Source organism: Thalassophryne amazonica, unplaced genomic scaffold (assembly GCF_902500255.1).
Source record: "Thalassophryne amazonica unplaced genomic scaffold, fThaAma1.1, whole genome shotgun sequence".
Taxonomy (NCBI): Eukaryota; Metazoa; Chordata; class Actinopteri; order Batrachoidiformes; family Batrachoididae; genus Thalassophryne; species Thalassophryne amazonica.
In genome coordinates, this window is record NW_022986449.1 from 10,077 (window position 1) to 36,229 (window position 26,153).

Consider the following 26,153-nt stretch of genomic DNA (forward strand, 5'->3'; position numbering starts at 1 on the left):
CAAAGATTGACCACTAGATCGAGAGCTTCATCTTTTGGCTCAGCTCCGTTTTCATCACAACAGTACAGTAGAGAGAATGTAACGCCATCCCTGCTGCACCGATTCTCCAGCCAATCTCATGCTCCATTGTCACCTCACTCGTGAACAAGACCCCAAGGTACTTGAACTCCTTCACTTGGTGCAATCTCTACCTGGAGTAGGCAATCCATCAGTTTTCTGCTGAGAAGCATGGCCTCAGATTTAGAGGTGCTGATCCTCATCCCAGCCGCTTCACATTCGGCTGTGAACCGATCCAGTGAGTGTTGGAGATCACCAGCCGCTGAAGCCAAAAGGACCACATCATCTGCAAAAAGCAGTGATGAGACCCTGAGCTCACAAACCGGAAACCCTCCTCCCCCAACTACACCTTGATATCCTGTCCATGAATATCACAAACAGGACTGGTGACAAGTTGCAGCCCTGGCAGAGGCCAACCTCCACCGGACACGAGTCTAACTTACTGCCGAACACAGCTCTCGCTTTGTGAGTACAGAGATTGGATGGCTCGGAGAAGGGATCACCTCACTCCATACTCCTGCAGCACCTCCCACAGTATCTCCCAGGGTACCCGATCATACGCCGTCTCCAAGTCCACAAAACACATGTAGACTGGAAGGGCATACTCCCAGGCTCCCTCCAGGATCCTTGTGAGAGTGAAGAGCTGGTTGATTGTTCCACGACCAGGACAGAACCCGCATTGTTCCTCTTCAATCAGAGGTTCGACTATCAGCTGAACCCTCCTTTCCAGCACCCTGGAGTAGACTTTACCAGGGAGGCTAAGTAGTGTGATGCCCCTGTAGTTGGCACTGACTCTCTGGTCCCCTTTTTAAAAATAGGGACCACCACCCCAGTTTGCCACTTCTTAGGCACTGTCCCAGACCTAAACGCAATGTTGAAGAGACGTCATCTTCCAAGACAGTCCCTCCACACCCAGAGCCTTCAGCATTTCTGGGTGGATCTTATCAACCCCCGGGGCCTTGCCACTGTGGAGTTGTTTGCCTACCTCAGTGACTTGCACTAGGGAAATTGAAGAAAATCCTCCATCAGCTTCCAGCTCTCCCCCTACTATAGAGGGCACTCCGGTCTGATGCAGGAGTTCCTCAAAGTGTTCCTTCCAGCAGAGGATTTCCTCCTCAGTTGAGGTCAACAGAGTCCCATCCTTACTGCAGACAGCTTGGATGGTTCCCCATTTTCCTCTCCTGAGGTGTCTCACAATACGCCACAAGCATCTTGGTGCCGACTGAAAGTCCTTCTACATGGTTGCTCTGAACTCCTCCCACACCTGCTGCTTTGCCTCCCCCACAGCAGAGGCTGCTGCCCTTCAGGCCTGTTGGTACCTTGCAACTGCCTCTGGAGTCCTCCGAGATAACATATCCCAGAAGGGCTCCTTCTTCAATCGGATGGCTTCCCTGACCACTGGTGTCCACTACGGTGTTCGAGGGTTGCCACCCCTTGAGGTACCTAAGACCTTCAGGCCACAGCTCCCCGCTGCAGCTTCAGCAATGGAAGCTGTGAACATTGCCCATTCTGGTTCAATGCCCCCAACCTCCACAGGGATGCTAGAAAAGCTCCACGGGAGGTGTGAGTTAAGATCTGTTGGACAGTGAGCTCCTCCAGAGGTTCCCAGTTCACCCACACTATCTGTTTGGGCTGGCCAGGTCTGTCCAAAGTCCTCCCCCAGCCTCTGATCCAACTCACCACCAGATGGTGATCAGTTGACAGCTCTGCCCCTCTCTTCACCCGAGTGTCCAGAACATGCAGCCTCAGATCAGATGATATGATCACAAAATCAATCATTGTTCTTTGGCCTAGGGTGCTCTGGTACCATGTACACTTATGAGCATCCTTATGTTCGAACATGGCATTCGAATATGGACAGTCCGTGACTATCACAGAAGTCTAATAACAAACGACCATTCAGCGTTAGATCAGGGAGCCCATTCCTCCCAATCACACCTCTCCAGGTGTCTCTGTCATTGCCCACGTGTGTGTTGAAGTCCCCCAGTAGAACAGTGGAGTCCCCCACTGTAGTCCCTTACAGGACACCATTCAGGGACTCCAAGAAGGCCGAATACTCCAAACTGCTGTTCAGTGCATAAGCACAACAGTCAAGTGCCCCCCGCCACCCAAATGCGCAGGGAGGCAATCCTCTCATCTACCAGGGTAAACTCCAACATAGCGGCGCTCAGCTGGGGACACGTGAGTATCCCCACACCTGCCCGGCGCCTCACACCCTGACCAACTCCAGAGAAGAATAAGGTCCAACCCCTATCAAGGAGAGTGGTCCCGGAGCCGAGGCTGTGCATGGAGGTGAGGCCCACCAGATCTAACTGGTATCGCTCCACCTCCCGCACAAGCTCTGGCTCCTTCCCCCACAGCGAGGTAGCCCCTGCTGCCCGGGTCTGGTCCGCAGAGGCCCTTGACTTTCACTGCCACCCGTGGGCTGGACACCCGAAACCAGCGGTTCCTCCTGCGGGTGGTGAGCCCACAAGGTGGAGATGGAAGGTTTATGTTGCCTTTTTGGTTTGTGCCCGACCAGAGTCCGTGACAAGCCCAGCCACCAGGCCCTCGCTAACAAGCCCTACATCTGGGCCTGGCTCCAGATGGGTGCCCCGGGCTTCCTCCGAGCCAGGTCACATTTCCTCTGCCTTGTTCTGTCATGGTGCCTTGTGAACCATTCTTAGTCTGGCTGCTTGCCTATGATCAATTTGCCATTGGAGACCCTACCAGGAGCACAAAGACTCCAGACAACACAGCTCTCAGGTTCATAGCGGGACACAAACCTCTCCACCATGATAAGGTGATGGTTCCCGGAGAGGACATTATAACACATTTTTCCTATTACACAATAACTATCCTCTTCACAGTAGAAGATTTACAGATTTAAAAATTCTTATTATTTATAATGTTATCATCAGACATCATTGACAATAATTCTCCAAAGTCTCTTCTCATTATTCCGTTTTTTTATACCTCAATATTTTTCCTCAAATTTGACTGAAGGATGTTATGATACAAATTCTCATCTTTATAACAATGTAACTTTTAACAGACACATTCACTGTGGGTTTTTGTGTGTGTGTGCATATCCAGCTGGGTGGCCTGACCCTGGTGGCCATGGGGATTTGGGTGACTGTGAACTGGGGATCCTTCCTCCACCTGCTGGTGCCATTTTCCAAGGAGGGCGTGCACATAGTCAACGTGGGATTCTTCTGCATTGCCATAGGGGGCGTCCTCGTGCTGCTGGGACTCCTGGGCTCCTGTGGGGCCCAAAAGGAGAGCAAGTGCCTGCTGCTGATGGTAGGCAGCTCAGAGTGGATTTAAGGCAGGTCAAAATGGCTTTAAAGTGGGTCACAGTAGCTTTAAGGTAGATCAAAGCAGCTTTAAGGAGGGTCAAAGCAGCTTTAAGGTGGGTCAAAATGGCTTTAAGGTTGGTCAAAGCGGCTTTAAGGCGGGTCAAAATGGCTTTAAGGTGGATCAAAGCGGCTTTAAGGTGGACCAAAGCGGCTTTAAGGTGGATCAAAGCAGCTTTAAGGTGGATCAAAGCAGCTTTAAGGTGGATCAAAGCAGCTTTAAGGTGGATCAAAGTAGCTTTAAGGTTGGTCAAAGTGGCTTTAAGGCAGGTCAAAGTGGCTCACAGTCAGCCGCCTGTCTGTGACCTCACCGTCAGCCATGTGTGACATCACTGTCAGCTGTCTGTGACCTCACACAGCATGTCTCCATCTGGCTTTGGTCCCTGGGCACCTGACTGTGGCTGCCTGCTGCCCCTAGTGGTGGGTGTGATTAAGACGGTTAAATTAATATAATATGAACAATAAGAACATGAGCAATCTGCGATTTCTGACATTCTCCAAGGGTTGATGAGGACTCAAAATAACAGACACATCATGACCCGGACTTTACTTGATCCAGAACGGTCCAACTGGTCAAGATGTTGTAATCTGATATTTAATTCACAAGCTGAAAGAAAACAGTGTCTTCCTGATCTTGGTTTGACATCGTGATGTCGTCTTTTACTGCATGTTGATCAGAATCCCACCATCCAACACTAACAGGCTCCTCCTCTGTATGACACGTGGGATTTAAACTTTGTCAAGATCCATCAAACAGATCTGAGATGATCCTCGAAATGGTGAAAATTTAAGAAATGATCCAGAATCGGGATCTTGACCCCTTCTTCATCATCATCCATCCATCCGTCTTTCTATTCATCATCAGTTCTGTTTCCCAGCATCAGTGGTGGGCACACTTCCGATAATCCTATAATTATCGAAAATAAACTTTTCATTATCGGATTATCTTTTCAGATAACTTTGAAAACCATTATCTTCTGATAAATTTTTGTCCGACCGTTAACGCGGTAAACGCTTATAAAACGTAAAATCAGTCAAACACCTACCTGTTAAATGTTTTATAGCAGATGTGTAATTCTACCCTCTGCAAACCAAATCAATCAATCAATCTCATTTCTTTTAACCCCATACTGATACAACAACAAAATATCACCTAAGTCAACTAGAGGCATACATTTTTAACTTATGGTTCAAATTTTAACAAAACTAATTTCGGACAAGTTATTTAAATTAATGTTCCGTCTGGTTTATAAAGTGAAAATATCAGATATACGATTTAGTTTTAAAGTAATGTGCTAATTTTTAAGGTTTTAGTGTGGACATGCTGTGTCCAGGTGCATTATGGGTAGCATAGGGTAATCTCAATACGTTCACGACATGAAAAATGCATTTGAAACACTCTGGTCAGGCTCCACAGATAAGAGCATTAAACTCTAGTGCCTAAAACTCTTGTGAATATATTCAATGGGTTTATAGATGTTATTGTTTGCATTTCTTAAATTCCACACATCTTAAACGTAGCAGAGTAGCAGCAGACACAGATTATCTGCAATTTTGTTTTGGCAAGTCTCTACTGCCATCTACTGGCCAGTAGTGTTCATGGCAGTTTTCAAACTGAAACTGGGCAGACACTGTATGATATTTTCAATCACTGTACTCAGTTCCAGTTCAAACTGTACCACAGAACCGCACGGTGTAAAAGTTCAGAGCACACGATTTATGTTTTCGCACACATTGTACGTTCAAAAACCACACGTCGAACTCGTGTTTCCAGAAGCAAATGTAAACAGAAGCTTTTTTTCAAACTTAATTTACAAAAACTCTCAATGGGAGACAAAGTAAAAAAAAACAAAACCAAAAACAAAACAAAACATTACAAGACAGGTCTGCGGTGTTTGCACAGGCACAGTACGAGAGGTGGTCATGAGCTGTTAAACGCAGCTCGTTACTCCATGTATACTAAACGATGCAGGACGCGTGATTAACCTGAAACTCGGTGCGATCCAAAAAATTCTCGCACGAATGAAAAATCAGATGAAAAAGGGCCAAAACTCACACTGGCACCAGTAGATCAATTTTGACACCGGTTATATCAGACGGTTATCTAATTACAACTTGGCTTTTTTTTTTTGAAAATGCCTGTTTTTACAAATAAAAAAATAGAATATTTTACAAAAAGCACATTTATCTGTAAATACCAACACACGACACACGTCACATTAACGTGTTGGTTTACATAATCAACCAACGAACCAACTAATCAGTGTTTAGCAGAGGCACATTTTACCCAGAATCCTTTGCGATCTGTCTGTGTTTGTTACAAAACTTCAGAATTAGTGTATTATTCAACATTAAAAGATATATGTTATATTTTAACTTTGTACAAATGACAGAATTGACACTAATGGAGTTATTCTATTAGTATTCATTTTATTTATACACCAAACCATAACTCAGCAGGGCTTTATTTTCCAAGAGCTCGGCCTGACAGCAGCGTTGTGATTGGGTAGAGAGCTGAGCTTTGTGGCTGTTGGAAGCCATGTAGTAAACTGGAGCTTCCAGCAAGGGACAGGACGCTGAAAGACAAAAGTACTGACTCATTGTTTGGGTTTGTCGTCACTTTTGATGCTTTCAGAAGTGATCGTGGTGTTAAAACTAAAAATCAGTTTGTTAGTAGTTACAAGTGTACCAGAGACAATACTGGAATTTATCGGTTATCTGTAATTTCCAATACATTTTTGGGTGGTTTATCGTTTTATCTTTATCTAAGATAACTGAAACGTTATCTGATTATCTGTTATCGAAGTTAATTTTTTGGTTAACTGTGCCCACCACTGCCCAGCATGCAGCAAAAGAAGGCAGAGCCAGTCTGCTGAAGACACACTCATTAAATATTCATTTCAGCTGTAATAATGGAACTATTTGAGCATTGAAGAAAAAGCTCGTGAGGTGTTCAGGGACAGAAACCCAGAGGACACCTGAACAGTCATCTGTCGGTCATCGTTTTTCACTGTTCAACCACCAAAACCTTCAGTGTCAAATGGGACTCTGCTGGATCCATGTAGCAGCTTTTTAAGAACGATCACATTTTACACGCATGATGGCTTTAATTTTTGTAAATCATTATTATTGCTGCTGACACAGGAAGAGTTTAAACATTGTGATGTCATAAGGCCATTTCTTTATATTCTGGTAAAAAGATAAAAGATCATCTTGGCACAAAGTTTGTTGTGTTCTTTCTACTAAATACATCTTTTTGGGCTTGAATCCAAATTGGCATATTTTTATTTCTAATTTGTACCATTTTTCTGTCATTTTTGTTGAGTCTGGTTAAAGAAAGGAACTAGTGATGATACTGCCCTCTGGTGGCCCGCTGGGTGACAAACGTGTTGACAGTTTGTTCTATTATTTGATAATGCACAGAGTGTGTAATCCGAGTTTTGTCCAGTATTCGCTGACTAAACGCAGACTTTTCTTCCTCCCTGCAGTTCTTCGTGGTTGTTCTGGTCATCTTCGTGTCCGAGGTGGCCGCTGGTGTCGTGGCTCTGGCCTACTCCTCGTTTGGAAGTGGGGTGTCTGCCACCTCCTCCTCACTCAGATTTCTTTGTCTGTTCCTCGCTGTGGACTTTATCTCCATCACTGAATTACCAGCGTTATGTTTGCCTCGCTGCGCTCGCCGACTTAATGACTCTGATGTCGCCTGGGGCCGTGTTCACCATCTCTCACTTAAAGCAATTTATCGCTCTGGAATATTGAACCTAAAGCATTTTATATGCAAAACAGCCTATTTACAAATGCTCCACGACATGCACTCCATTTCCCTTCAGTGCCTCTTTCAAAATTATTGGCCTGTGGTGACAAGGATGTTAGTCAACACCATCGTACAGAAAATTCACTTTAATATTCAGAGGCTTTGTGAGGTCACTAAGGTAGAAGAAGAAGAAGAAAAAAAAATCGGCTAAAGCAAAATGAAGATGATAAAAAAATATGCAAATGCTTCAATTTACAAGCAAAAAAACCAGGAGAAAAAAAATGTTTTAAATGGGGTCATATTGTGTATTTTATTTTTTTACATCTTTGCCATAACATTATCTCATCTTTGTTTAAAAATGTCATCACACAATACCGTGCCTGTACATGTCCTTCAAATCAAAATCAAACCGTCTTCATGAGTCTCATTCGGTCCAGATCCAAATGAGCCACACCCACATGGCCATGACATCACGCATCACTCCACCATTCAGGGAGCAGCGCTCTCATTTTAAAGGAACAACAACAAAAATGCGACAGTTCAGAGAGAAGTGAAATTATTTTTATCGAAGCATCAATTCAGATAATATATAAAATATCTGGAGATTTTAACGACATGATCAGGTTTAGACGACCGTGTTAAGATGTGTTTCACTTATTTGTCACGACATCCATGGTGTGGCGTTTGATTAGAAGTCATATTACACTGACCATTTTGTAAATTTTTTGGTTTGGCGCCGGAGTAGTGATGGCAAAACAAGGCCCCATGAAGCATTTGGTGTTTAAAAAAAAAAAAAAAAAAAAAAAAAAAAACACCAAATGCTTTGTGGGCCTAGTTTTGCCATCACTACTGGTGAGGTTCCTCGTAAATCTTTTGTTTTATTTTTGTCTCCAGGCTGAGGGAATCCTTCAAGCGTGGGCAACACCAGCGTTACAGCAGCAGTACAGCTCTGATCTGGCCGCCACACAGATCTGGAATGCCACCATGACAGAGGTATAGCCCAGTTCTCGTTCGCCGTTTGAATTCTTTTTTGAACAGACACTGCCATCTAGTGGCCTAAAAAAAAAACCAAATACTTCAGGAGGCCTCATTATGTCATCACTAACCGCCGCAGTAAGAAAAATGCTGACGCTAATTTCAGAGATCTTATTAATAAATGTGATATTTGATGACACATTTGCTAATCAGAAGATAAAGTTAGAGAAATGAGACCCTTAGCTTGTTGAATAACTGTTGTAATTAAAGTCTTATACCACAAAGTAGTCATTAACATAACCATAACCAGCTGAAGGCTAATGACTAGGTAACCAATGGTAGCATGTTTCCACATAACACCTTCAAGCTCAGCCAATCAGGAGCTTCAATTTTTCTTACAGCTAAAATGCTGCGGTTTCACCAACTACACAGACTTTGTGGGTTCACGTTTTGAAAAGAACAGAGGAACGCTACCCCCCAGCTGCTGCTGGAACAACACTGCCCCCTGCAGGACAGTGGAGGTACAGCGCAGCAATATCCAGGTGAGGAAGTCAGTCTGTACAATAAGCAATACACTGGATCTCCAAAGTGGGGATGGGGTCCCCAAAATCAAATAAAAAAAATAATTTAAAAAAATGTACAGAGTGCCCAATTTATTTCCTGAAGAGAATTTTATCTGCATTTTTTAAATGACAGTCAGTGGTCAGAACGGCTGCAGTCTGATTGATCAGTAATCAATAAGTGCATTGATTGAGGCAGGGCTGTTTTGAAGACATCCTGGAGCTGGTCAAAGAGCATGCCAACATCGTGGGAGGAATCACAGCAGGAGTTGGAATCTTGGAGGTCAAGATCTTCAAATCATTTCCTGAATTTCCTTTAACTCAGTAAAGTTTTTGAAGTTGCTGAAGGTTTGGTGGTTTTGTTTCTTCAGGTGGCTGCGATGATCGTTTCCATGTACCTGTACTGCTGCCTGCACAGAACCACCAGCTGAGCCCGACCCAGACCCAAACCTCCCGCAGGCGACACCGAGGACTTATCTTATTTACAGCACGTTGTAGATCTTTTTCTACGATTAAAGAATGATTTAATATATTATCATGTAAAGAAATGTTTTTTTTCCTCCTAATTTAATGTGATAAAACGGGGGGGGGGCATTCAGTGTAAATCTGTCAGAGAGTCAATAAAATGTATCAAAGTCCACAGAGTGACGTTTACTGGCAGCAGCCTGAGAAGGTTCAACGCAACTCGAGTCGTATGACAGACACGCGACTCTTCACATCACCGGTCCAGATCCTTTGGAGTCCACGTCAGGTTACCTGAGCGCACGCACCGGTGTGTTTACATTAATTACATGGAATTAATTTTGTTCTGTTTCACCTAAGGACTGATTTGACAGGACAGACTGAATGTGGGCGGGATTCACTGCTCTGAACTCCTCCTCCCCTATAATGGTTTAAAGTTCACCTCAGACCCGGCTGAAGTGGTCTTCGTCAGGAAGCTCGCTGCTCCGTGCTGCTCATTATTTTCATTTTTGACTCGTTGCTCCTGTTGGAATGTTGCCACAAAGTGTTTGTTTCTGAAAAAGCAGACTAATTTCTAACCTATTCCACCATAAATTACAATGAGTGTAATAACATAAAATCATTAACACCTTCAGCACCTGACAGAGGGATTTTTTCCCCCCTCCATCACACCTTTGTGATGTCATACAAGGCAACATTACAATAGGAAGAAAAGGCAGATTATTGCTTTTTTTTTTTTTTTTAAGTCCTTTTGTCAAAGCCGCTGTCTGCAGTCATACTTCTGTTTAATGACATCACAGAGCCCAGGAAGCCGCAGGTGACTTTGGTCTGACCTCGGTCAACTGCAGCAGCTGCAGAAACTCACCAAACCCTGAAGGTTTACATGCATTTTCCTGCTGCCGCCACTTTGCCTGCTGGGAAAATGCACGATGACCACGAAACCACAGCAAGACAAAGAACAGCTCTGACACCTGCATGAAAGATTTAAATGGCCTCAAAGTCACTGAAAAATAGTTTCATTCATCAAAACTGCGTGACTGTGCAAGAAGGAGAAGAGTGAGGAAAGCCACCCAAGACAACCCAGAAGAAGTTACAGGCTGCTGTGGCTGTGATCGGAGAAATCTTCAGTCCTTGTTGGTTCCAGTCTGGATGCTTCAGTGCTTCTTGGTTCTGGTCTTGAGCTTTAGTGGTTGTTGGTTGAGAAAGAACTGTTTGGGCGTCACCGCAGTGAGTGCACATGATTGGACTCTGACTTTTTTAAATCAATGGTGGCATTTGGTGCATTCTGGTAGATTCTTGAGTCACAATTTTTACTTAGAAAATCACTGTTTCTCAGTTATAGCGAACAAGATATAACCCTAGAAAGTGATTTTTTTTTCTAAGTAAAAAGTGCATCTTTGACTGCAAGAAAAGTTGTACACAGTGATACTACCGTAATTCTGGACTATAGAGTGCACCTGAAAAATAGCCGCACCCACCAATTTTAAAAAGAAATTGTACATAAATGGGCTTGTCTGTAAGCAGCAGGTCTCCATGTTGTAACATGAGATATTTACACAGAAAGATGTTAGGTTTTTTTAACTTTTAATTAAATGCGTACTGTAAATGCTTTACTTCCTGAAGTGTTAAACGTAAATATAGCCGCGCACATCATCCATGGCGTCATGCAGCTTCTCCGTTCCACACAGAGAACTGAGTAATTTTAACTTTTTAAGATTTCATCACGTGCAGCCAAGATCGGATGGAGTCTGTGAGAGAGGGACTTTTCTTCACTAAAACGAACGGGTAAGACCTTAAGGATCTATATATTATGAATTAATTTTGTTCAGTTTCACCTATATTTACACTGTGTGTGAATGTACACTGCATGAGGAGCACAGCTTCAGGAAATCAACTGACAGCATCAACTGACGTATGTGGACTTATGAAAAAGCCTGTAAAAATGCATAAATTAGCTGCATCATTATAAAAGCCACAGTGTTCAAAGTGTGTGAAAAAGTAGCAGCTTATAGTCTGGAAATTATGGTTCCACTTTTTTAATGGTACCACCATAAAAAGTATTATACTATAACAAAGACAGCCAAATAATCAGTTTCAATCATTTTATAAGTAATAATAAAAGCTTCAGATCAAAGATCATTAATCTACATCAAATATGAGATCAAATAAAAGTTAACTATGATTGTACATATGTTCCTTTTTTCTACCAATAATGTGTAGACTTTCTGAATATTTTCCAACTTCAGTTTGCATTATTGCAGATGACTCAGTTTCTTTGTGAATTTAAATTAAAAATAAATGAGCTAAATGGATACTAATGACACTGATGAGAATATCTGACATCATATTAAATATTTACTCCGTTTACAGAGTTTTCATTTATCTGGCATAAACAAATTAAAATGTGTGAAATACCAATGCTTTTGGATGGAGGGTGCTGCACCGAGGACTCATCTGATCTTTTATTTTTTCTTTCAAACACACCACAGGCTGTTTTTTTTGGGGGGTCTTATTTCCTACATGGGGTTGTGTTGATTTTTTTTCCCCTCTTGGTTAGGACTTGAAAGACATCGTTTTGTCACTAATTCAGCATATTTTTGGGCTATATGATCTTTTTCAATAGATTTAACAACGTTTGCCTAAAGTGTTAACAGTCGTTACCATCTGAACGTGTTTCAGTGACTTTTCTCACCGTGTTCTGTGGAAATTGTGACAGATGGAAAAAGACGATTCAACAACGCATCATTTATTTTGTCTCACAGGTTCAAAATCTCACGGACTTCAAATGGAGCGCAGCACCGCGAGCATCAAAAACACAACCGTCCTGACGCAAAGACGTCCAAGACTGATGTGGGCGGAGTCACACACACACACCTCAGCACATCATCAAATACACAACACAAACAATAACCACAAATGAAAACCCATGAATTATATCCACCATGTTAATAGCCCCCTGCCAGAAATCAGCATAAACTAAAACAACAAGCGTCAACAAGGGGGCGGTGACTAACCCGGCCGCAACCACTCCTCCACACTGGGGGCACTGTGAGGTAAGGCCCCTGGGAAGGAAACCCTAGGCCTCCCCCATGGAGGATGGGTAAGCCTTGTGGGGGTGTCCAGAGGTGGTCCACCAAAATGCGCGCTGCTTTACTGCCTATGTTGACCACAAAGTTGTTTTTTCCGCCTTCATTCCATTTTCATTATGAAACAATGTCTTATTCATTACATTAACTGTAGTGTTCGTACCTTTAAGGAGAAAATAAACTGTAAATTCTGGACCAAAAGCATGTGGTACTGAAAGTTTCCAGCCGCTTTATCAGAGCCGAGACACCTCGACTTCCAGCCAATCACGGCTTGTGTAACAAGTTTGTCCACTTCGGGCAACGCGCTCATCGTATTGAGAAAATCTCAACATGAATTCTTTGGTTTTTGCCCGGTTTGTGTAGATAAAAAAACAACACAGAAATAACATAATATTAATTTTGACAGAAAACAGTCATAACGGAAGACTAGCACCTACGTGACCGTCTTACTGAACCACATTTGACGGGAACAGTTTAAAACAAGATAAACACATTTTAAATATTATATTCTTTTAGAGCCCTTTTAAAATTAGCACAAAATGATCTGGTTTTAAAAATGAGCAGTATCAATTAAAACTCAATCTATCAAAAATATTTAAAGGTTCTTCTCATATTTTTTTTTCTTTAACACCTACTTTTTTTTTTAACTTTGTTCTTTTTCTGGTTGAGTTGATGTTACTTTTTGTCCGGTGGCACCACAAAACACACAGCATCTCCAAAAAAAAAAAAAAAGTCAGCATGAAAGAAGGCGGGAACTTTCAGACAGACGAGCCGCCGGCGAGAAACGTGAACCAGGTTTTAGGGCGTGGCTCCAGCAACACCAAAAAAAAAAAAAAAAAGTCCAGTGTAACAGACCTACACCTGCTCCACCAGAGCCGCCTCCTCTTTGGGCGGAGCCTCCAAGTGGATGGGCGTGACACCTGCGGCTTCTTCGCACTGAAACAGAGGAAGTGTAGAAATGCAAAGAAAGAAAGAGGATGTGAAAAAGAAAGAAAAGGAAAAGTGGGACAACAAGATGACTAAATTTCTCAGGGTGTTATCGGGTTTTGTAATGTTAAAAAAAATGACATCAAAATATTTCATAAAAAAATACTGACTATGCTTCAGTTTCAGCTGAAGAAAACCTAAATCTAACATTTAGCAGCGAAAGCTAACGATGGTTAAACTCTGTGGGTTCACAGTAAAGCTCCACTGCTGGCTTCATACACACATGCTTTTATTGTGAAACTCATTCAGCAAATAAAATCTTCTCAAAACTGACTAAATTCTGTAATACAGTTGACGTGGCAGAAAACAGCGCCAACGTGAGCGTGGAGCTGAACGCACGCTGGTCTCACTGTACTTGCATTAGTACAGAAAATAGTGGGCGTGTCACTTACGAGTAGGGGGAGATGGGCACCGCGACCCACCAGCACATGATTTTTTTTTTCCTGAAGAGTCGCCACAAGACCTCGATGGTATCCCCGCACATCCAAATTCCAAATGTGGAGGCACTGAAATGACACAAATCACAGAGTTCATCCACAAAACACGCTTCCCCCCTCAGCGAGCAACACGGCATCAACAACTTCATGTATATAAAAAAGACAAAACAAAAAAAATTATTCCTGACAAGCAGACTGTCAGAGTTACTGCTGCGTACGCAGAATTATAAAATCTTTTCCCACTGATTACAGTATTTTTGCCGACTATAAATCACATCTGTCCTAAAATGAGACATGAAGAGGAAGACAAAAATAACAAAAGTTGCACGGACGGGTCTATAAGTTACACTTATTCTACCACCATGAAACAAGAAGCAACATCAATTTAATGGGCGTGTTATTTATTTATAAAGTAAGCATTGCATTAATGAGCCGAAGCAAATGGGATAATTAATGTTATTGTACTAGCCACATAAATCTGAGTAAACTGCTACTTTGACCCACAAAGAAAAACATTCAGTCGCTCTGGTTTCAATGAAATTTAACATTTGCTTTGTAAGACATAATAGCCTAACTTAGCTTAGTTGTCCTGCTTGTTGCTGTCCTACTTTCTCACAGTTCAAACAAGGTACAGAGTAGTATTAAAGTATAGTCTTTATTCCAGAGCGCGGTCTTCAGCTTGAGAGCATGATTTATTAAAATGACTGTCTAAGACACGAATGTCTCTCTCATTCAGATCATTCTGTTTTAAAGTGGCTGGCATCCAGATGGCACATTACTGCCGCCTTTCTGCTCTGGAGCATGAATCATAGTTCCTCACTTAGTATACAGAAACAGCTGGTCACACTTGTAGATGGTGTCATCTTGTGGCTACAGATGATAATGCAGTATTTTTTCATATATAAGATGCTTTAGAATATAAGCTGCAAGACATCCAAATCTAGTTAATAATTAATAAATAAATGAGTGTGACTAACAGCCTGGAGAATATGGTATCCAACGAGCATTTGGGACACCTTTAGTCTGTGGATGTGTTATTACTTTGGACCATCAGGGGGCAGTGTTAATACCATGTAAAATTTTATAAAGCTTTAAAATGAGCTTTATGGACTCTTTAGAGCTCCACAGATCATGCTCCATACCTTGGCAAGCTCGGTCCAGGTCACCGTGTCGGTCTCACTCTCCATCTTAATGAACATGACGTAGACCTTCCCCTCAGAGTCTGGCAGGAAGGAGTCCTCACAAGGGTTCTTGCTGTGGTCCAGAACCTTGGCCTCCCTTCACACAGTTACACAATTTATACGTCTTTTTAGTTTGGAATTTGAATCCTGTGTTTTTCTCAGCAATCACACAGGATCTGTTTTTAGTGCCACCACAGGAGGAAAGTGCTCTTATGATCATTTGTGTTTGTATGAATCTTAGCACCCCTTCACACGTAGTGTGGAGTTTGGTCGACGTGCACACGAAGCAGGAATTTCATGCAAAACGTGTGGAATTGTCCCTGCCTCTAATGCCTCGTACACCTGTTGCTACAACTATTTGCACACACCAGCAACTGAAAGACAAAGTGTGCACTGTGCGAACCCATTGGACCCTCTTGCAGCAGGTGCCGGCCAAATTCCAGGTGACACGCACGGACATCTAATGCCGCTTGCATGGCACTTAGAAAATGTGTGGCCAGTTGCACTCTTGGCACGACAACAGACTGCAGCCAACCACTGTCATACACGCAGTGAAATTTGTCTAAGTTCCCCACGAGTGTGACTTTGCAAACACAAACACACACACTGACACGTGGGTTGTGTGCACTCCACTCACAGGAGGCGTGGCTTCCGACAGAAGCAGCTGTGACAATCTGTGGATCTGGACATTCCAGCTAGACAACACCTACTGTGTTTGGACATACATGGACTAACACCTGTCCACTGTGAGGCGCGTGTGTCTGATTGCCGTATTTACGTGGAAATAAACAAAAACATACCGCTGTGGTGGCGACAAGCTGCAGCAAGCGAGGAGCGCGCACGGAGCGTACACCGACAACCCCCCAGGTTGAAATGGACCATCAGCTCAGAACATGCAGCAGGCGATCTGACTGTCACGTCACCCACGTTCCACATGACGCGGTGTCTGTGCTGTGGTGCGCCATCCACAAGACGCACGCACGGCCAACTGGAGCACCACATCAGTAGATGTGGACATCAGAGCACGCTGCTTCTCATTCATGTCATTTCATGACTGTACGTCAGTGACCATGGGTCATCACCAGAGGAACAGATGGATTATACTTGTACTGCCCGCTTGATAAGAGGGATTAAATACAGTGTGATGTTTGAATATGGTGTGCTGTTTTATTTATTTATTTATTTTATTTTTTTAATACGTCCATGTGCTTCCTGATGTCAGGCAGATTTCAGCACCTTTTACAGGACAGTGATGGGAGCTCACTTGGTAAAGTGTAGGTACGAATCCTGTGGGTGGTGTTTTGTTTTTGTTGCTTTTTTTTTTTTTTCTTCTTCTCCCCTACATAAGAGGCACGATGTGGTCCCACAGGTACCAGCTGGTTTTATTTGTTATTTACTCCACATAAGTTGTGCGATGTGCTGTACCTGGCACTGTGTTTCTGCTCAAAAGACACTGGTGCCTGCACGAATAATCGCACCGTGGTCGTGCACGCCCACCTGTCGGCACAATGTTTCGTGGTGCGCTAATTTTGAACTGTTTCATGCTGTTATCAACCAAACTTCGCACTATGTGTGAAGGGGCCCTCAGGAAGATACTTAGGGATGCAAACGTGGCAGTTTCAGTGGGCACATGGATGGAAGAAATGAGCTGATTTTGGCTCAGGTCAGTCCCGGCTCAGGGTCAGAGTGTAAGGTCAAATTTCCAACCCCATGCAAACGTAGAGGAAAAGAGCTCATTTTGTGGAAATTGAAGATATTTTATAGTTAGTGAACTTGATATTTTGGAACGTAACATTTTTGCTACTGTGTGATACCTTGAAATGTGGGTGTGGCTTCACTGTTCTTTCTGTCCACCTAAACCAGTTCTGGTTGATTTGGTTCTTTTGCTCCCTGCACAGGAACAGTTGGAGCTCTATTTAAACAGCTCAGGGTCACAACTTTAGGATTTAGTTTGTTGCACACTTATTAGGGTTTTTTTGGGGGTGGGGGGGTGTCATTATTTTTAAGGAGTATTTTTTTTTCTTTGTTTTTTTTTGTTTTAGACTGAGGTCTTTTTTTTTTTTTTTTTTTAAGTGTATGGAGTAAATATCCAACTTGAGTTTACTTGACAAAATTCACATATTACACTCATCCCCTTTTTAGATTATAATAAATAATCACATGTACTGGTTAAAGCATCTGAAATCTGACTACATATTCCTTTTTTAAAGTTTTGCAGTACTTAAGAAATATTTGGGATTTGAATGAAACGGTTCATTTCAAAACAAAGAAACAGTTGCTGGGTTTTTTTTTCCTCCACAGCTGTCTAATCGTTAGCTAGACTGATGCTGATATTCAAAAACTAATGAAGACTTCCAGAAATTTTGCAAAAAGCTTGAACCTGATAGAAAATTTTAAATGAAAAATGCAAACTGAATAAAAAAAAAAAAAAAAAAAAAAAAAGTGATTTTGGTGATTTTCACTGTTGGAGTCACTCACTTCAGTAGGTTGTGGATCTCGGCTTCATAAGAATCTTTCTTTAAGCTGAGAAGAAACGCAGAAAAACATTCAGACTGTTGTCTTGTTTTCTGGACGTTGTTCTACCTGACAAATCATCACATCTGGAGTTCCACCTGTCAACGTTCTTCAGTTGCACGTTAGGAACCGTGTTGAACTTGTGTTTCTTGAAGTAAACCTCCTGCAGGACGGATCCAAAAACAATCAAACAATTAAAATCAGTTTGTCTTTAGAGATACGATGAAATGACTCCAGATTTGTGGCTGAGAAACAACTGAAGTGATTTTCGTTCAAATTCTAGAAAGCCTTACGTGGAAATATCCGTTCATGTTGAGTCCAATGATGCCAAAGTGGTAGGAACGCGACACATCGGGGATGATGCACTCGCGACCTTTTCTCTGTTCGGGCATCCGCATCCACATGTCCCAGTCCCACAACTAGATCACCAAAAAACAAGACAAAACAAAGAGGGCAGTTACAGCACTGTGACCAAAGGTCACTGAGAATCAACTCAGTCCCTTTAGTGCAGCGGATAACTGAAAACAGAAATACTTCAAATGGTGATGCAAACACCAAATTTGGGACAAATACTCCTTTTACCCTTTTGAAAAGGCCGAGTGTCCACTTGAAAATTGTGAACAGGTGGCCAGGTAGGGGTCAACTGAAGAATTAACACAGGGGTCAAAATTTAAAAATGCTCCAATCATACTGAAAACAACACCTTATTATAATATGGCTACAAGAGTACACGGGCTCTGATTGGCTGTTTTCTGGCCTCATATTTTCCCATTATCAGACCGGTAATTGTGTGTCAAAATTACAACTTTGTTTACAATTTTCATGCTGTGAAATAAAACATCAATAGCAAACAAAGAAATTATGAGTGACAGAGAGAACTATTCTCTGGTTCTCTGAATCTGAACTGGAGGAATTAACAGCAAACGAGCTCAAAGTGGACAAACAAGATGAAAACACAGCTCCCAACAACCATATAATAAATGAATTATTAACCTTACACTGTTAGCAATCCTTTATTTGTCTCATCATAAAAAAAAAAAAATTCAAAAGGTATAGTTTGGACTACCTGTGACTGAATGTTCTGGAGTTATGGGATGAAACAGCAAGAATGGTGACAAAGGTCAGTTCAGTTTGTACAGGGGTCAAAAGTTAAAGTTACTCCATGTTTGGTTAAAAAATGCAAATTATTGTTTGAGCTACTAAGGTTAATAAATAGTTTTGACCATGTGTTGTTTGGTGTCCACAGTAAAGGTCAAACAAGGTCGACATCCATTGGATTCAATGATATGTGACATATGTTACCCTGTAACATGATAACTGAGCATGACAGATGGTGCGAACTATTCCTTTGTACAACTCTATTTGCTCAGCCAATAATTTAGCACTTTTTTTTTTTAAATCAAACTGGAACAACTTTAATTTTTGACCCCTGTACAAACTGAAATTGACCTTTGTCACTATTCTTGCCGTTTTTACCTCATACCATTCAGTCACAGACAAACCAAACTATACCTTTTTGAAATCTTTAAGATCAAACAAATAATGTGATGTAGTTTTGAATATGATTGGAGCAGTTTTAAATTTTGACCCCTGTGTCATTCTTCAGTTGACCCCTACCTGGCTGCCTCGAACATTCAAGTGGACACTGCTTTTCCAAAAGAATAATGTCTAAGGAGTATGTGTGCCAAATTTGGTGTTTGTGTCACCATTTGAAGGATTCCTCTGTAAATATTCTGATCTGCTGCACTACTGAGACAATACAGGATTCAAGTAAAACAGACGAGCTGCAGGCCGCTAGATCAACGAGAAAAACACAATTAATGCTGCCATAAATCACGACAAACAGGCTGCAAGACAAGAAGCTGAGCTGCGTTTAACAGCTACTACATTCAGGAGTATAACCACAGGGCCACGCTGTGTGACCATGGATTAAAATCACAACAATCTGAGCAATTCTGTCAGAGATCCTTTTGACTAAAGACGTCATGGTGCAAAGGTTTTCAGCACAAACACAAACTCTGCAGAATACAGAGCTTTGTTCAATCAAACTGGACTGAAGAACAAACTGTGTGATTTTACTAAAAGGAAAAACTGAAATGACAAATACAAGACATTATGACAGAAAAATATTAAGGCGTTTATATTTTTAAAAAGTGCTGCGCTGAGATTTGAACCAAATCTTACAAACAGATGAGGATGTGGAGCTGCGATCTAAAGCTGGTTATGATGAACTCAACACATAACTGACCAAACAGCATGAAAAATTAAATAATATCAGATGGAACAGGTGAGACAAAGTGTGGGCTGAGCTCTCTACCTTCTCAGGCGTGGGCCACTTTGGTTCCAGCTCATCTTTGTAGAGACTCTTCTTCAGCACCCAGCCGAGGCCGGGCATGGTCTCCACGCGGTACAGCAGAGCCGGGTCCTCCGCCGTGTGCTCGTAGCCCTGAACAACAACAATAAACACTGCAGGAACACCACCTTACACAAACGTTAAAATACTAAAAAACACATAGTGGTTAGTCATCTCAAGTTACTATGGCAACTAATGAGTTAGTAAAGTGCAAGTGTGCAACTTTCCAGATGAAACATTGAACGCGAGAAAGTCAGTGTTCACAAGCAAAGTGATTGACACATTTGCCGAAATAATCACAATGTTGTGTGCAGAACAAAAGTCCTGCTGATGAAGATAAAATCATTAATACAGACACTACAATCTAATGTTTTCATTAGACAATGGTGCGATCTGCGTGTGGTGGGAACAAAAAAAAAAAAAAAACTAGACTGTCCTTCTGTAGCAGGAGGTACTGTTCTGCTCTAACCGGTGTTAATCCACCTGCATGGTCTTTTCTGGAACCACTGACTCAGACTCTCCCATCAGCGGTTCAGCAATCTGAAGACAAACGATCAGTTTTCACTCTCTTCATTCTGAGCAGCGAGCGTCTCCACGGAATAATACTTAGAAGAAAAGGAAATAATCTGTGAAGGTAAGTTGCTGCCGGAGGTCGAGGAGAACCCGATCAGCCGCCATCACGCCGACGGTCATCCAGGCCGCTGCCAGCGTGGTCGGACTTACAGACGACGTTTACGCAACACACATATGAGAAAGTACACACCAAGAACACCAAGTATCAGACTTACTGCAGCGTTTGTCCTGGAACCAAACGCAGCTTCAGTTCCTGTGAGATGCACGTTTACATAAAACAGATTTTTTTTTTTTTTTTTTAAGAGCTTCAGGAATTCACTGACTTACAGAACGAGTCACATGAAGGCAACAGGCACAACGCCAGTAACAGTCTTATAAACCGCTCATATTCTTCATACATTTGTGTGCACGCTCATCAGAAGGAATATATATTAAATTAATTTATATGGTGCCAAATCACAACATAAAGTCGCCCCCAAGACGCTTCAGAAGAGGAAAGTCTAAACGTACAAACACCCTGTACAAGCACAGAGGAGACAGTGGTTCAGAAAACCTCCCTCAGACTGTTTTTTTGAGGAAGAAACCTCAAGCAGACCAGAATCAGAGGAGTGACCCACTGCTTAGCCAAAACTAACCAGTGATGGAGTCAGGTCCATCTACCCCAAGGCCAAGACCGAGTTGAGTCCAGGGTTTCAGAGACAGAGGATCATATATATATCCTTTATTTAATCAGGTAAAATCCTCACTGAGATGAAAAATCTCTTTTCCAAGAGTGAGATGGCCAAGAAGGCAGGGCACTGACAAAAGTCTGTTGTAGTTGCCGCGGCCTGTTCTCATAGACTTGTGCATAATTTCAACCTACAGCCAAGTGAGTCAGACGCAGTCCTATAATCTTTAGTGTACTTTCATGGTGTAACAGACATTAACACGTTGCCTGGGCAAAGGAACATAATGTTTGCATAGTTACAGGGCCGTGTCAGGAGATTATTGCACATCAGTACTTGTAGATGTAGTATAGTGTGTAGTACTGTGGTGACTATAAAACAAAGCAATCAAGCACTGAGCATGCAGAGCACTGTCTGAGTAAAGTTACCATGATGGGCACGTTTCTATTTGGTGAGAAGTAAATGGCACAAAAAAAAAAAAAAAAAAAAAAAAGGGTTAAAAGGATAAAAATGAGCAGCTCAAACTGGACTGTGCTATTCTTCAGGTCCGGATGATGCCGAGGCAAGACACCAAAAATAAAAAAAATAAAAAAACCCAGCCTCAAGACTGCGAACACTGATTCCACCAACAACAAAGACCAATTTAACAGACTACAATGGAAAAATTCAACACATGGAAAACAAAAAGCCTCACCTGGTCGTTCCAGGATGAGATACAGTACAGACTGTCGTCCTCGTTCAGCAGGGTGGATCGTCTGACTCAAAAAACTGCAGCAACAAGACAAACATCAGTGGTTTCAAAAAGCAGACCACTCAAACAGTCACTGGATGAAAGAAAAACATGTTTCCAGTCTGAACGTTCATTTTATCTGTAAACACACCTTTGTTATGTCATAAAAGTTCAAAGTGTCACAATCACATCTCACATCACAAAAAGGTAATAATAAAAACAAAATCAAGATCCAGAATTCACACACGGGCTGTTAAGAGTTTTTTTTTTTTTTTTTAACCCTCTTGGGGAAATTAATCAGATGAAAACTTTTTGGGGTAATCCTATTAAACAGACAAACTTGATTTAACACTCTGGGGAAAAAACATGTTTAAACACCAAATATTGGCTTTATCACTGATGTCACATGGTCAAACTTCTCACAAGTTTAAAAACACACGTCTACTGAGTGACAGCAGAGTAAAATGTGGAGGACAACATTAAACAGCCCTGTTAGGTTTAGCCCGACAACCGGTGGCGATGGGATAAACAACACTGGTGCGTCAACACTGTGCCGAGCACACAAGAGTGAAACACCGTATCGGTGCGTGTATTGCTTTAAGAAAGAAAAAAAAAAAAGAAAAAATCATGTGACCGATACAGGAACTGTGTCATTCGGCTGCGCCGTGCCAAACTGTGTTTATAAGGAAACAAACTGTATCGACATGCTGCGGATTTGTTGGATGGAGTTTTTCTTGCCCTCACCTTGTTCCACTGACTTCATGGATCGTTCAAAGACGTTTCCCCAGTCTGGAATAATTTTGATCTTTTGACGCCAAATAAGGTAAATCTTTGTTTGCTGTTATTTTTCCAATTAGATATGTTTGTACTCCTTTACAATACTGGAAGAATAACCAGCAAACATATCCACACCTTTATCAACTCACACTGAAATGTTTCTGCTCACCATCTTCATCTGTATCCTGTGAAAGAGTTTTTTCTGAGGCAGGGGAACTGGTGTGTAAGAGGAGAAATCACCTTGGAGCAAAGACACTTCAGAAACCTTTGATCCTCAATAAAAATACATAAATTAATCTATTTTTAGTCTTTTATTTCATATGCTTTAACACTTAAGTTAAAAATTTCCATACACAAGTTACAAATTTTAACTCTGAATTTTATTACAGACATATTTGCTATATTTTACAAACCAACTCAGTTTAGCATTTACACAAACAAGGTTTTAAGCAAATTTTAAACTCTTCTCATGAACAGCTTAACTCGACACACAAATTAAGCACATGAGATTATGCAATGATGAGATCATATTTTAAATAGAGGACTGGCGATTAAATATTTCACAGGCTGATGTTGGGTTTGCAGCATGTTAGTTTTTCCATCTTATTTTCATTTTATTTACCTGCAATGATTTTATAACTACTGCAGGGGCACTATTGAGCGACCAACACAGTGCCGACACAGTTTGTGTAGTGTGTCAATACACTCCTCGAGGTATCATCATCCCATCACTACTGAACGGTCCACCCCTAAACATCGGTCCGCCTTTTGCAACTGCACATGCATCTTTTCAGACCACAGCAGCACATCTGAGACGAGAGTCTCTACACCCAAAGCAATCAAAAGGATTAATGGGCTCATTAACCATCAGATGATAAAAGTAAAACCTCTTAATTCATTCTAAAGTCAGTTTGAAGCAGAAACAAGGCCATTTTAAGCAGAAACTGATGAAATTCCATGACAGTTTGAAACGACAGACGCACAGTGAACGCATCAGCTAGCATCTCGTTTAGCCGCGGCACTCTGATCGCTTCCTCCATCTTTTATGATGAAATAATGCTGAATTTATGTGGCAATGATTGTTGCTTCAGATATTCAAAGCTTCAGAGATCTGTCGCTGAGACAGATGATGACTGGAGGCAGTATTAGGCAGAAACCAGGTGTTAATCTGTGAACCGAGGCTAATGACGCATGCGCAGAAGCAAAAGCGGACCGATTTTTAGGTCAGCGACACCAGCCCTGAATTGGGCCAGATACTGGCTTCTCTGTCTTAGCCTGTGATTGGTTGGCGGCCGAGATGCTGACGTCAGCCTCACTTCGAAGTGGCACGAGCACTGCTCTCCTATTGGTCATTTAGGAGTGAGAATCCCACTCCAAAATAGAGGCCAGTATCTGGCCCAACTCAGGGCCGGTTGTCAGGCTATGTTAGGTTAAAGTACTCATCAGTGTGGCTCTGCTGACCTCTAGTGGTCAGGAGTGACCACAACTTAATCTGCAATCAACACCAGGGTACAAATAACAAGCACAGACTTATTTATATATTCCTGAGAGACAGAGACATGTACAGAAAGAGAGGTTGGCAGGAGTGTGCAGGAAAACACTGCCACCTTCTGGCCAGGTAGAGCAGTTACAGCCCCTCCACTGAGTGACGTACCTGAAAAAGTCAATGGAAATGTCCAGGTCTTCCTCCAGGACGATGGCAAAGTCTGCGTCCTGATGGAAACAGTTAAGAGTCCGGATCAGTACTGGATATGGTTTAGAAACAAGTTTGCAGATGAACCAGAGAAAGTCTTGAGTTTAGCAACAGAATGTCGGAGACTCGACCCCGCTCAGTTTTTGTTCTACGTTAGACGTTCATCTGTTCTATGCAAACGTATGGAGTACAGGACAAGTCAAGTTCGGGAGCATATGCTGGTGCCGGACTTTGTCACATCCACAAGACTATGGAACCATCTTGAGTCTTGGATGGCCAGTTCAGCCAGACCTCTCTAAAAGTACCAATCTACCTGACACAGTCAGGTGAAATGCGGGCGTGTCCTTGGTCTTCTTTAGCCACTGAGGTCCACATCACACCTGTGTACTGGATCATGACCAGAGAAACAGACCACATGGACAAAATGTGATAGCTGATGTTCTGTCACAATGCAGGTGATCCTCCTCATCCGCTCGTTTTTATGTTTATTTAAAATGGGACAGTGCATATTAATGAACATAATTACATGTAAATATGATGGATTATAGCAGGATGCTAATTTCCATCCATAGTCTCAGTAACAGAGACAGACTAAGAACACACAACATACCAAAATTAATCATAACAGAAAAACAATTAAAACAGAATATACATACAAATTTACAAATTCCAAGTAGCAATAATTGATAGTTAATAAGCAGCCGACAGGTGGAGGAACCAAAAGAGTTGATGGTGGGTGTTGAGGTGCAAAGGTACTGTATTAAAGTGACAAGTGCTACGTGCAAAGTGACAAAGTCATTGCAGTGGTACCCAACGATCCTCCACAGAGACCAAAGACATCCAGTTGTCACCTTATGTCACTGGTTAGAGTCCAAGTCTGAGAACCAGACAGTACGACAGGAAGCACCAGGACCATAAAGTCTTGAACCTTCATTCTCCTGCAATGACATCAGCATCACCAAACACCTCTGACCTCATGACTCCATAGGTTCTTCACAGGTGTTTCTGGATGTCAAAGGTTGAGGATCCAGAGACATGAACGTCCCCTGCTGACCTCAGTGGATGCCTCTACAAGTTCAACACGTACGCCACATACAGAGAAACTTCTGATGGACGAGTCCAGAAAGTCCTTACAAGCCTGAATCTTAAGGTGCCTTGAGAGTTGCACAAACGTGATCCCCACACTGCTGTGCAATTCGTCGCGCTTCAAGCGAAACGTCCTCGTGTCAAGCAACCCAGTCCAGTCGAAGATTCAAGCTTCTCTACTATGGAAACCACCTGGACAACTGAGAGCCTGCACAGAAACGTTGTGCCAATGTGACCCTGCTGGACGCCAGGCTATAAAATAATCATTTCATAGCTGATGACGCATTTGCTCTTACAACCTGGCTGATGAAACCATTTTCTCATCGCTCCCAGAATTACAGAGAAATCATCTACAGCTGCAGGTTCTCGTGCGCGTAGTGCAGAGGAGAACGCATTTGGAATCTGGTCTTAAAGGTCATTATTTATGCAGATGACACCCTCTTATACATCTCACATCCTCTCTTTATTATTAAACACTTGCTTTACTTAAACAATTTGGGCAAGTATCTGGTTGCAAAGTTAATCTTCAGAAAAGTGAGCTTATGTCTGTGACTACTTCAAATGCAAAACATGAGGGTCAGGTCCCATTTAAAATTAGCCCCCCCAAAAATTAAATACCTTGGCATTTTGGTAACATGACTTTAAGGAGCTTTATAAGGCTAACTGTTTACCTCTGTTGGCAAATCTCAAACATGATATTACCAGGTGGGAAACTCTTCCTCTTTCTCTTGGGGGTAGAATTAATTAAATTAAAATGACAATATTACCTAAATTTTTGTATTTGTTTCAGAGTTTGCCAATATTTTTGACAAAATGATTCTTTCCAATTTGAATAGCCAGCTGTCCACTTTCATTTGAAATAAAAAAAAAACCACCCCTGAATTGGCAAAAAGGTCGCTTAAATTATTTAAAAAACATATTAAATTAGATG

General features: G+C 42.0%; 2 protein-coding genes across 2 annotated transcripts; one reads left to right on the forward strand and one right to left on the reverse strand.

Moving 5' to 3' along the window:
• Window positions 1-2,375: 2,375 nt before the first annotated feature.
• Window positions 2,376-9,210, forward strand: LOC117506213 (tetraspanin-1-like). Its single transcript, XM_034165712.1, has 6 exons — window positions 2,376-3,339; window positions 6,881-6,955; window positions 8,038-8,136; window positions 8,520-8,660; window positions 8,878-8,961; window positions 9,050-9,210. The coding sequence occupies exons 1-6, from the start codon at window positions 3,157-3,159 to the stop codon at window positions 9,107-9,109; spliced, it is 642 nt and encodes a 213-aa protein (XP_034021603.1). The 5' UTR covers window positions 2,376-3,156; the 3' UTR covers window positions 9,110-9,210.
• Window positions 9,211-13,081: 3,871 nt separating this feature from the next.
• On the reverse strand, window positions 13,082-24,532 carry LOC117506212 (protein O-linked-mannose beta-1,2-N-acetylglucosaminyltransferase 1-like). Its single transcript, XM_034165711.1, has 10 exons — window positions 24,455-24,532; window positions 24,098-24,156; window positions 21,631-21,691; window positions 19,663-19,791; window positions 17,639-17,764; window positions 17,444-17,508; window positions 17,310-17,354; window positions 14,793-14,928; window positions 13,606-13,719; window positions 13,082-13,162 (listed from the first exon to the last, which is right to left on the reverse strand). The coding sequence occupies exons 1-10, from the start codon at window positions 24,530-24,532 to the stop codon at window positions 13,082-13,084; spliced, it is 894 nt and encodes a 297-aa protein (XP_034021602.1).
• Between the last annotated feature and the right edge of the window lie 1,621 nt (window positions 24,533-26,153).

Bases quoted from the DNA above. Each gene is read 5' to 3' on its own strand.
- LOC117506212 (XM_034165711.1), bottom strand. From the start codon at position 24,532: ATGATCCAGTACACAGGTGTGATGTGGACCTCAGTGGCTAAAGAAGAC. The intron at 21,692-24,097 runs GTACGTCACTCA...TTTTTGAGTCAG, and splicing joins ATTTCCATTGACTTTTTCAG to ACGATCCACCCTGCTGAACG. The intron at 13,163-13,605 runs GTAAGTGACACG...CCTCTGTTTCAG, and splicing joins GTGCCCATCTCCCCCTACTC to TGCGAAGAAGCCGCAGGTGT.
- LOC117506213 (XM_034165712.1), top strand. From the start codon at position 3,157: ATGGGGATTTGGGTGACTGTGAACTGGGGATCCTTCCTCCACCTGCTG. The intron at 6,956-8,037 runs GGAAGTGGGGTG...TTTTGTCTCCAG, and splicing joins CTCTGGCCTACTCCTCGTTT to GCTGAGGGAATCCTTCAAGC. The intron at 8,137-8,519 runs GTATAGCCCAGT...TTTTTCTTACAG, and splicing joins GGAATGCCACCATGACAGAG to CTAAAATGCTGCGGTTTCAC.